The sequence below is a fragment of the Glandiceps talaboti genome, chromosome 21 (genome assembly GCF_964340395.1).
Source record: "Glandiceps talaboti chromosome 21, keGlaTala1.1, whole genome shotgun sequence".
In the NCBI taxonomy this organism is placed as follows: Eukaryota; Metazoa; Hemichordata; class Enteropneusta; family Spengelidae; genus Glandiceps; species Glandiceps talaboti.
This window is the reverse complement of record NC_135569.1, coordinates 17,639,520-17,652,587: the sequence shown is the minus strand read 5'-3', so window position 1 is coordinate 17,652,587 and position 13,068 is coordinate 17,639,520. Positions and strand designations below refer to the sequence as shown.

Here is a 13,068-nt window from a genome sequence, read left to right as displayed (position 1 = left end):
AATGAACACTATACTATATTAGAGTCATATAACTAGGATAATGAACACTATACTAGATTAGAGTCATATAACTAGGATAATGAACACTATACTAGATTAGAGTCATATAACTAGGATAATGAACACTATACTAGAGTAGAGTCATATAACTAGGATAATGAACACTATACTAGAGTAGAGTCATATAACTAGGATAATGAACACTATACTAGAGTAGAGTGATATAACTAGGATAATGAACACTATACTACATTGAAATGCACATCAAGATGCAACAGGAAATATGAGCATTAAGAAAGAAGAGTCAATTTATAAAGTCTACTAATTAGATTGAGAAGTCTGTCTGTGGTATCTGTGCCTATGGTACATATACCCTCAGGGTAAAGTGCATTTAAGACTTGGATTGGTGATAGAAGATTCCATTGCTGAGTACAGTATAGAGAAAAGATGCTATTCTTATCAAACCATAAGCAGTGAGTTGTATAATATATGTATATATAGTACTCCTAGGCCTTGTCACAAATAGTCTACTTAATCAAGCTTTCCTTCTACTGCATAATTTGCCTTAATTTCATTTTTAGCATAACTGAACTGATAATGTTCAGATGTGCTATAGGCATGGCAAAGTGTTTGTCTGTCTGTCTGTCATGTTCATGACATGATGATTCCCTTAGTAATATGCAAATTAGGGTTAAAAATGTGTCTTTTTGGTCAAAAACCTATAATTCCAAAACTACTCACCAGATTGGGCTGAAATTTAAGAGGGATGCATCTGTGGGTGCATAGATGAAGAAATATTAAGCATATGATGATCTCATCAATAATATGCAAATTAGGTGTAAACATGTGAGTTTTGGTCAAAAATTTATCTCAAAAAGTACTTGGTCAATGAGACTGAAACTTGGTCAGATGTTTCTAGAAGTGTTATTCTGTAGATTTTCTTCAAAATATTGTGACACAATGTTAAACTCAGTCCTTCCTAGTAAATTTGTATCAACATTTATATTTTACATTATGCAGGTTTTGAAAGAATTTTTTTTTGCAAGATAACAAAGAAACTCAGAAAAAAACACCCTTGGCAATGGAATCTATGTATGTAGTATGGCTAATTTTTTGAACAACAAGACTAGAGGCAATGTTAAAATAATACCTATTGAACAAGAAACATTCACCTTATGGGAAATGGAGACATCACATTTATAATGTCTGCCATTGTATAAATTTAGTTATTAAAATGACTGTACCAGGTGTGAATATTTCATTTTAATAGCATTTTCAAAGAATGTAAACAGAGCTAGTAAATGTAGCTGTTTATCTAACTCTTCATATCCTGAGGACAGTACCATAGTTGTGTCCTGTATGCAAAACGTAGAAAACTAAATAAAACCTAGTTATGTCACAACCGCTGAAAATTGTCATATGACAAACTGTGGTAATTACCATAGTTTACTACAAACTGGAAGAAAAACAGAAAAAACTACATTGCAAGTTGATAAATTTGCCTTTATCATGACAGTCACAAACCATTAGCGGTCCAAGTGCAACAAACCCGCGGGCTTGCCTGGCGAAAACGGGTGTCATAAAAGTTGTTTGCATCTCTAAAGCTGTTTGTAGCGTTACTTATAATAGCCTAATAAATTGATAACAACTGATATAAGACGGAGATAAGGTAACTACTGGTTTTCATGTTGGTTAGTTTGTGTTGATTGTGTTTAGAATACTTCAGGGTAGAATATATTAAGGAATAACCTTAAATAGATTGTGGTTGGGTCCAATAACTACGCAGTGTTCATTGTGTTTAGAATACTTCAGGGTAGAATATATTAAGGAATAACCTTAAATAGATTGTGGTTGGGTCCAATAACTACGCAGTGTTCATTGTGTTTAGAATACTTCAGGGTAGAATATATTTAAGCAATAAACCACCCCCTGGGGATGGTATACCAAGAGGTTTTGACCAGTGAACGAAATATATGCACGAGCGATAGCGAGTGCATATATTGAGTTCACTGGTCAAAACCGAGTGGTATACCTTCCCCAGGGGGTGGTTTATCGCTATTATATTATACCAGTATATTGAAAATATCGGAAACAAGATAAGAACTAACGTTTTCTCGATTCATATGCGCCTCTGTGTCTAATTTGCATAACAATAACGCTGCTTTTCAAGACAGCTGATCTTGGCCTGAATGTGAACGTCGTGCAGCGACTGGATTTATTTTATCTGCTCGTCGTTTCTAGGGATAATCTGTACATTGATCGGCTCATTAAAAGTGCACAGTGATGAATAAACAACCTGTTTGACTCAAGGTATAAACTTGAAGTGGTTTATTAAATACAGCGTGCTTCGATCGTTCCCGGCCGAATTCGCGACTCGGTGAAGTGAGACGATAGGCATGGCGGCAGGTTGATATTTACAATGTATTTATATTACTGGAAGTTACGTCAGTAGATTTTCGGGTTTGAGGATTTCCCTCTCGGATTGATGACTGATACTCTAGGACAGGATCCCTGACAAATTTCTATTTAGATTAATGGTAAGTCGGCCAGTGTAACCTCTTTCACTTGCTTCATTATTATGACAGGACAGGACAGCTCACCAATGTTTCCACTCCAGCCGCGCCGAGGCTGGGACCGCGACCGATCTCGTGCATGCCTAGCGCCTTGACCTTAGTACATGTAGTAGGCGATGATTTGAACAAATACGCGATGACTGGGTTGCTTTCGAAATTTCCTTCATAATTTCTCATAAAATATTGTCTCATTGAGAGAAAATCCGCCTCTGACAATTCGAAGAGTTCACTATCAGTATCACGGCGGACTACAACTCAACGCTCGTAGGCGAACAAAATTTGGACGCGTGCCAGCAGTGCATTATCGTACCAGCAGTGCATTATCACTCGTTTTAGACGCGCTAGTTCGATGTCTAGACCAATCAGATCCCTCGATTTCCACCATCAATATACTGGTATAATATAATAAGGAATAACCTTAAATAGATTGTGGTTGGGTCCAATAACTACGCAGTGTTCATTGTGTTTAGAATACTTCAGGGTAGAATATATTAAGGAATAACCTTAAATAGATTGTGGTTGGGTCCAATAACTACGCAGTGTTCATTGTGTTTAGAATACTTCAGGGTAGAATATATTAAGGAATAACCTTAAATAGATTGTGGTTGGGTCCAATAACTACGCAGTGTTCATTCTATGACAGAACCCATGACAATATGTGGGTGTAAGTATATATGCTGTACTAAGGGTGCATGTATTTACATGAGAGTGCAGTGTTCTCCGTGGCCGTACTTTTACTTGTACGATCATAGCAAGTAAAAGTGCAACATCTAGAGAATACTGCAAGCAGAAATAGCCCTGGCACCCTAATTGCCACTTATTCTCAACTCAACTTTGTTTTGTTATTATTACATATTTATTTTTATCTGAAACAGCTAATTTCCATAAAATATACAGTATGGTCAGACAATTTCATGTACAAAGAACAACCGTGCACTTATTTCATGTGCAAAGAACAACAGTGCACTCATTTCATGTACAAAGAACAACCGTGCACTTATTTCATGGACAAAGAACAACCGTGCACTTATTTCATGTACAAAGAACAACCGTGCACTTATTTCATGTACAAAGAACAACCGTGCACTTATTTCATGTGCAAAGAACAACCGTGCACTTATTTCATGTACAAAGAACAACCATGCACTTATTTCATGTACAAAGAACAACCGTGCACTTATTTCATGTACAAAGAACAACCGTGCACTTATTTCATGTGCAAAGAACAACCGTGCACTTATTTCATGTACAAAGAACAACCATGCACTTATTTCATGTACAAAGAACAACCGTGCACTTATTTCATGTGCAAAGAACAACCGTGCACTTATTTCATGTACAAAGAACAACAGTGCACTCATTTCATGTACAAAGAACAACCATGGACTTATTTCATGTACAAAGAACAACCGTGCACTTATTTCATGTACAAAGAACAACCATGCACTTATTTCATGTGCAAAGAACAACCGTGCACTTATTTCATGTACAAAGAACAACAGTGCACTCATTTCATGTACAAAGAACAACCGTGCACTTATTTCATGTACAAAGAACAACAGTGCACTCATTTCATGTACAAAGAACAACCGTGCACTTATTTCATGTACAAAGAACAACCGTGCACTCATTTCATGGACAAAGAACAACCATGCACTTATTTCATGTACAAAGAACAACCATGCACTTATTTCATGTACTGTAGTACACTGCTTGTATGAGTACCCACTAATGCAAGTAACCACTGGTACATGTAATATTTAATACATGTACCTAGTATCTGTACAGAATCAATGTTGATAATACAGTGTTTGTGTGATCCTTTGTACAAATTTAATAAAATGTGTCAACTTTTCATTCGTTTACACTTTGGATTAATGAATTATATTCAAGTCAACTTTGTCTGTAAAAGATACTCTGTTTTGAAGGGATTACTACTCAAATGACAGATGTTATTTGTAAGAAAAGATAAAATAGATAAAGTGCTGTTGAAATGGTATAGGTTATTGATGGTTGACATTACATTGACATAAATGGTTACATTAGAAACAGCTGAAAACCTGACTACAACTTGTGTTTAGGCTATTCAGTTTGAAATGTTTTCATTTCCTGTTGAAGTGTTTCATAAGCATAGAAATGATACCACAAGGAACAGTACTGGTAGGGGATATTTCACTTGAAATGCCCATCTAAAATGTTTGTCTTATGTAAAATAGATGTACCATGAGTGGGAAGGTTTTCATCATAGAGTTGAACCTACTATACTGTAGCTTTTCTTATGATATAGTAGGCACAGGTATAAACGACAAGGAAAATACACACATGTTGAAAAGTGTTAGAGAACAAGGAACATACTAACTTGTGTCACATTGATATGTAAATCACTTCTTTCTGAATGATGGTATCAAATTGCATCATTTGTACAGTAGTTCAAGAACAAAAAAGACACAGGCACATAATTCAGTTATATGTTCATATTATATATGATGTGGCCTTTTTAAGCTTTATATTTGACCATAACCATTCAAAACTTTTAATGAATTTCATCTGTTATTCCCACAAAAGTGAAATATTTGAGGGTGACTTAATTGTCTTCTATGAAGGCTTGTCAAGTGTGCCTTCAACTGACTGATGACTTGTCAAGTGTGCCTTCAACTGGGAGGACACAACACTGATGATTTCAAGTCAGTATTTAGATGACACTATTTGAACAAGTCCTTGATTAGTTTGTAAACTTGGAAAAGTTACAAGCAATAACTCATCTAGCCCATTCAAGTAGACTTGTTGAATATTTACAAAGATTACAGTCAAACTTCCAAACTTTGTGTGAGTCTCAGAGACCACTGGCGACAGATAATGTTAGAGATAAATTCTTATTTTACAAGTTTGCTGAGAGGACTGTATCACAGCTGACTGGCTGGACTTGTGAAGCTGTCTGGTAAATTGAAGTCAGAAGGAGCTAATTAGAGCTGCTCTGAATATTTTCAGTGAGTGCTACAGCTAAAGATGATGTATACAGCTCATTAAATACATCATATGTCAGTGAATCTATGGAATGTAAAATATGGTTGCAACTTTATGATGTTGGTTACCATTAAAGTCTCTACAATCAAGTCCATATTGTCAAAATTCTGTCACAGACTAAAATAACATATGGACATTGCAACATCAGCTTGTTAGATGACATTTAAAGAAATCATATAATGAAGTGTTCATAATAATGAAGCCTATATGCTACTTTAATAGTCTGCTATGACATCATGGTAATGTGTTGTCTTATACAAAGAGTCTGTCATAATAACATTTATGTAAACAATTTCTCATTATATTATATTTTCTTGACAGACGCAAAGGTTATGAATTGAGAGATACAAGTACTGTATATACAAATGGAGAAGGTGAGTTCTACAAATTTATATTGCATCTTTTGTTTTCGATTGGTAAACAAAAACTACAGCTAACAGATCAATGAGTTGAAGGGTCAAAGGTTAATGATCAGTTGAAATCAGGGGCACGTTCGGTAGACAAAACGCCCGTGGACATTTCAAAACGCTTTGTTCCCAAACGACTAATTGTCATAGTTTTTCGCGGGCGACCCGGGACGAAGGAAGGTGGCAGAGTGAGGTGACTCGCCAAAAGCCAAGATGGCGGCCACGAATTCTCACTTCATCGCCGAACTTGAGTTTTTGTGTAGGATTACTTAGTGCACATTAGTTTTGATTCAGCACTGCAAAAAAGTTCATGGAATTGGTTATTTACAATTGGCAACGGTATTTAGAAATACGAATACCCATCGGCATAATGGTATGATCGATTTGACATACATTAAGCGATGCAAGATAAACTTGGGGTCAGGTCACAGATCAAAGATCACTTCGTTAGTGTAAAAATAGTGTATGCATAAATAACAGGCCTTTTTTAGGCATTCTAGCATCTTGACAGTATTGCAAAGGTGTGATTTAACTATGTGCATCGTCTTTTCAATGATGAGTGCTGAATGTACACAAAATGCGACAATCTTCTGTTTGATGTGCCACCATCTTTTGTTTTTCACGCGCAACATGCATTATACGGTTCGAAACAGGGCGCCCTGGCCAAACAATGACAAAACGTTTTGGCAACCGAACACGCCCCAGTAGCTGCAGGTAATAATGTCAAAGATGAAGTCAACATTTATTAGCTTCTTGCAAGGTGGTAAACTTGAGTCAGCAATTTAAGGTCCTTATTTGAATAATTACAGTTGGGTCAAAGGTTAAAAGTTTTTGATGGATGCTTACATTCATGTCCAAGGTCATTATTTGAATATTTGTAGTTATGTCAAAGGTTAAAAGTTGGTTTATGTAATGGGTGCGTACATTTGGGTCAAAGTTGAAGGTCAAGTTTTGGATAATTAGAGTTGGGTCAGAGATTAATGTACAATTGCAGTCATGGAATGCAAAGTAAAAAGTGTTGACAGGCAAATATTACAAATACTTATATAATATATGCTGACTGGAATTTCTGATGACTATAAAGATGGTGGAAAGTATGGTATGCATGTCTGCTAGCTACTGTCTGTCAGTATCTAAATATTCCTAATCACCTGATACATTTCAATTAACAGCTGTGTGACTTCTGATGACATACTTGTCATTTTATCTGTGACATTATGAACTCTATACCACTACTACTAGACATACTCACATCAAACACTTTGGGTGATACCACTACTACTAGACATACTCACATCAAACACTTTGGGTGATACCACTTTTGGTCAGGGTGTAAGGATAAAATGATGGTATTACATTTTCAGAACCTCAGCAACATTGCTACAATTAAGATCAAATTATAAAAGTAAATTTCTATACATTTCTTCATTTATTTCAAAAAAAAAACCCAGTACCAATAGGTAAGTCTTTTGTGGGATAAAAAATGTTATGTTTACAAATTCCTCTGTCTTGATTGAAAAGTAACATTCCAAACAGAAACACATGGAAAACATGAATGCTGTGCCTGGAATGTTCTTTTCCAGACAGATATAGTATGTTGTGAAATCAAGTGCAAATTGTTATTGCAATGAAACCATTAGCAATGAATGTGCAACTATGTTGTGAAGTGTGTGTGGCCAGCCTTCTTACTACTCAACAAGGCATGTTTTGGGTGTATTCATTCACCTTTGACCTCAGCCTGTCAATCATTCCCCTTCCAGCTGTCCTTGTAAAGGGTAATGAAAAACTGATATTAGACCAACTGAGCCGGCAGTGATTGATGTAAATTGGGGTTCATGATCTTTTAAAAGTCTGGGATCGCAGTTTTCCATCTGTAAGTGGAATTCTGGGATCGCAGTTTTCCATCTGTAAGCGGAATTCTGGGATAGCAGTTTTTCATCTGTAAGTGGAATTCAGAAAATAAATTGCAAGACCAGATGTATATAGTTTTGGAAAAACATCTGTAAAATTACATGGTGTTTGTGAAATACTAATTTATTGCTTTACATTCATGAGGTTGGTGAAACATACTATAAGAATTTATTCTTGTATCACAACCAAGGGTTCTAAATGAGAAACATTTGACAGGCTTTGTCAAACTCTCCGTTGTTGGCCTTACCTGAAATGGAGAAATGTTACTCATAAGTAATTAGAACTCTTGTTGTGGTACAAGAATTAATTATTACTAATTTAGTACTTTCTCTTGTACAATTTCATTAATTCATTATAATGCAATATTTCACTTCTAAATTCTTGATAAAAATTATTCCATGTGTTTTGAAGTGTTTTGATATCATTTACATTTGAGCTAAAATCTGTATTGATGATTGTTCACCAAATTTATATCTTTAGATACTATAGCGACTGTATAAGGTTCATTTTAACAAATGTGTACCGGTTTTCTTACCATTTATTTTAAAATAAGTCAAAATATTATCAAAAGCCAGTTAATTACTTTTTTGCAGTAAATTTGCAAAAGATTTGGAATCTAAAATTTTGACAACTTGACGAACTTTGTAAAGAAGTTTGTTGTAAAAAATCAACTTAATTCCTAAAGTTTTGAAAAGTTCTCAATGTCATTTTCATATTTTCCTAATAGTTGAGAAAATTCATATCATACAATTTGTCATGTAAATCAGTTTTCACTAAATTCACTGTGAGTCACAAAAAGCATGTTTATTGACTTCCCATTGTGTTTATTGAGAGGAGAAGAAGTTTGATTTCCATACATAGTGCAATCATTTGTCAGGTACTCTGCTAAAACATGAGACACATCATGGTCTTCAAACCTCACAATCATTTTCAATGTTATTGGCAGATAATTACTACTGATACATTTGAAAGCCATTGACAATTTTAATTCAGTCTCTGGACTAAACACTTATCTTTAATCAGTTTATTAACAACAATGAATCTCAAGATACAAGCTTAGGACTATATAAGGATTAACATATTTTCTATCATATGAATACTTATGTACAAAGATAGTAGTGACAAGCAACCCAAAACATGCAAAGGTAACACTATGAATACATGACAGGGTTACATGGACTCATCTATTTTTGATTAAGTGAACTCAATATACAATACTGTTGCATGATGCCACATGTTACCTATGTCACAGAGAGTTGATCTTGGCACGACTAATATTTTGATTGCTTTATGCACCTACTACTACCACTGCAGCACAACTACCACCACTGCAGCACAACCACCCCACAAAAATGTTTTGTTACAACAACACTGCAGTGCACAACACAAGTTAAAACACTAGTTTCTGACATTTGTATTGAAGTACAATCCCAAGACAACATCAACAAAACAATACACTAGATTTTATAAGTACCAGGAAATAGAGAAGTGATAAACTATGTTTTGAATAGACAAAAGTTTTGAAGAGAGAGGAAATTAATTTTGAGTTCTCAATCTTTTGTGCAGTCTTCATTTGTGTAATTTTATGTTTGGCTGATTAATTTCATAATGGTAATCATACCCACTTTCTTGTTGTGAAATTGTGTTTGATGAATAAAGAAGTAATTTTGATATGACATGTTAAAGAAGTTACAAGTTTAGACAATAAAGTGTACATGTATTATGTGATAAAGAAATGTAGCTGAAATGAACATAATTGTCTTCTTTTTGCAGTCCTTTTACCACCTAGTAGTAAAGCTAAGACATATATTGATCCACATACATATGAAGATCTAAACCAAGCAGTCAAAGAATTTGCTAAGGAAATCAGTGCAAGTCATATCAAGATTGAAGAAGTCATTGGTGGAGGTAAGCAATCTGATTGGCTGTAGTTAAATGAATTGCTATTGGTTGAGAATACATGATGCTGTCTGATTGGATGGTTTGGATTAATAATAGTGTTGATTTGTATACAGTGTTTTCTTACAGTATGTTTAATAAAGTTGATGTGGGGGATTCTTGTCATCAATTTTGTGGCAATATAATTTAAATATGAAAGACGCAGTCAGAGAATGCGATGTAATAGATCAAAATGAATTTGAAGATGAAGCCTTGGATTTCTTCAGACCATCCACTATCCAAAACTACACCATCTGACAATATAAACTCTCTGTGATTCCCTTGAAGTGACCATATGGGTGACAAATTGGTATCCCCCTCCCCTCCCCCCCCCCCCCCCCCCCCCGCATGCTATTACAATGGTGTCCATCTATAATATGTCATTCCTCAGACAAACAATGCATTACCCGATTTCTTTCAAACCTAACACAGAGGTGACATATCATGTGGGACATATGCATGTCAATTTGTTTTCTGACATATGCAAATTTGACTGAATGGTGGCCATATTTGTTGTTAAAAATCAATATTTACTGCATAACTCAAAAGCTGTAATACATTCAAGTGTCTGCCACCTATAGTATTACCTGAATAAATAAATAAATAAATAAATAAATAAATAAATAAATAAATAAATAGTATCAGATGCAAACTATCTCATGAGATAACCAGTGCGGTAAAGAACTTATCATAGACCCTCCACCAATGTTGGTCTTTGGACAAATGTTTTGTCGACATGTTGCCGAATATCGCAATTTCTCAATTCAACTGGATGCTTTTAGGAATGTTACTGTACCAACAAACATAGAAAAGTAGTTATTCTTTTTAGAACATGTAAAAAAATCAATTATCGACAACATAAATGTCAAACAGCACTTCCACTACCAGGAAATTCACCTGTGCTATGTCATCAGTCAGAGTCATCAGTGATCCATATCGCGTACTGTGTGTCGAACTTTCAAATAGTGTAACAATTTCTAGGGGTACAGTGATGCCTCGATACTCATTACAATGTTATGATAATCATGCCAACAGGCCTACTGTTATAATATTGCAATGCAGGGCGATGTTATGTCGCCTATATGACGACCGGAGTATGATAGCATGTGGAGAATGCACATAGTATATGGAACATACACTAGACTACTGAGCAGAGTCCATAACTTCTCCAATATTTGTTTTGTCTCATTGAAAACTCCCAACTATAATCACCACTCTGCATTGTAATATCTTAATCAATTTATTCATTTATTTAAGATTTGTAACAAGTGTACATGCAATAAAATCCTATTGCTTATCAGGATTTGATAATTATACACATTAGACCTTTGTTTGGCTGTTGTAACCACTATTCCTATTACCTTAAATCTGTACAGAACTCCTTTCCCAGGGTGTTGTAACCACTATTCCTATTACCTTAAATCTGTACAGAACTCCTTTCCCAGGGTGTTGTAACCACTATTCCTGTTACCTTAAATCTGTACAGAACTCCTTTCCCAGGGTGTTGTAACCACTATTCCTGTTACCTTAAATCTGTACAGAACTCCTTTCCCAGGGTGTTGTAACCACTATTCCTATTACCTTAAATCTGTACAGAACTCCTTTCCCAGGGTGTTGTAACCACTATTCCTATTACCTTAAATCTGTACAGAACTCCTTTCCCAGGGTAATTCAACTATGTCTTAGTATTAGATGGATGTTTTTGTGGCCTTTATATAGTTTGATATAAAGCATGTCAACCCATAGCCATTCTAAACATGAATGGGACGTCCACAGGGATGTGTATGGAATAGTCAAAACCATCTATTCCTCTCTAAGTGTTATATTACATGCATTTGTCAAAGTCTACTCCGTTGAATGGTGAACAGTCTTTCTACACTCCCTAGATACAGTAAGTGTCTGAAAAGAATTTCAAACTCATTTCATCTCATCTGTTTTGTCTTTTTAGTTTGAAACCTCTTTCATATATGGACATGGACAGTCAAGATATTTTCATACATTTCCCATCAGGAGTGTGAGGAAAAAATAATGAAAAAACAAAAATGTTCATTTGTTTGTGCATTTTGCTATTAATGAAGTTACAAATTTTAATTTACCTATGTATAGGGTATGTGTAGTTTTATGTGTTATTATTAGTGCAAAAGTTATAAATAATCCAGTGAGATAAACAAGACAGTTTCTTTTAATTTTCTGTTAGTGTAAAGAGAGATTTCCTGAGAAACAACTACAGAGATTAGTAAGAATGATGTATATTTTTTATCAGTTTTTCCATCCCACTAGGGACATACACAAAGAAAAACATTCCCTCCAGGAACTAAAAAGATTAATTTTGATAAATATATAAGGAAGTCATTTAGGGAAGTAGTTGAAGAATATCCAAAGGATAGATTTGTCATCTGTTGTTTTTTTTCGTCCCTGAAGCAGTTAGTTAAGAGAAATGACGCAGGCAGTAAAAGATGCATGCTGGGAGTATAAAATGACGCAGGCAGTAAAAGATGCATGCTGGGAGTATAAATTGCCAATGTCTTGGTCTCGTCCATCAAAGGAAAATAATTTGTCATATCTAGATCTGATAAGGGATGATTGCATAATGTAGCACAAGCTCAACAGATGAACATCGTTTGTTGAGATCAAAACCTCTCCCTCCTCTCCCTCCTCCCCCAAATGAATACTCAAAGTGCGGCATCTAACATTAAAATATTATGTAAACTATGATGAGAACTGTAGCAGTCACACCACTTTGATCTATGTAATGTAAAAACATGATGGTAAACACATTAAATACTACCAGAAACCCAGCACCATATCTCACATTTGAAGCACATTTTTATCAACTTATCAACATCTCAGTAGTAAATACAGAAGCTGTATTAGAAATTATCATCGAAGGAGTGGAAGTTTTCTGTTGAAAGTTGGTTAGAAGTGTGAAAATGAAGTTCAGCAATTTCATTGACGCCAGACCCCTCCCCCTAAATGAACAAAGTTTGCTTATTTAGCTTGTGATACATTGTGTGATCATCCCTAAGATTGTGTGTTTTCACTCTATGCTCTGAGATGACTACATGGTTCACAGGCATTGTTCAAGAATAAACAAATCTCTAAGTGTATACTGAGTTTACAGGTCTCTCAGCCACATAACATTTGTATCAAACACTTTTGCAATTGTGTCTCTGTCAAGTTAAAAGTTGACAGTGTCGTTCATGTCAGGGAACCTA

The 13,068-nt window shown here is 35.1% G+C and overlaps 1 protein-coding gene across 1 annotated transcript in view; it reads left to right on the top strand.

The window, feature by feature from the left end:
- The window catches only part of LOC144451530 (ephrin type-B receptor 1-B-like), a 222,943-nt gene that overhangs the window by 161,225 nt on the left and 48,650 nt on the right, over positions 1–13,068 (top strand). Inside the window, exons 9-10 of the mRNA XM_078142405.1 lie at positions 5,919–5,971; positions 9,689–9,823. Coding sequence (XP_077998531.1) covers positions 5,919–5,971; positions 9,689–9,823 — 188 coding nt within the window. The remainder of the gene's footprint in view (positions 1–5,918; positions 5,972–9,688; positions 9,824–13,068) is intronic.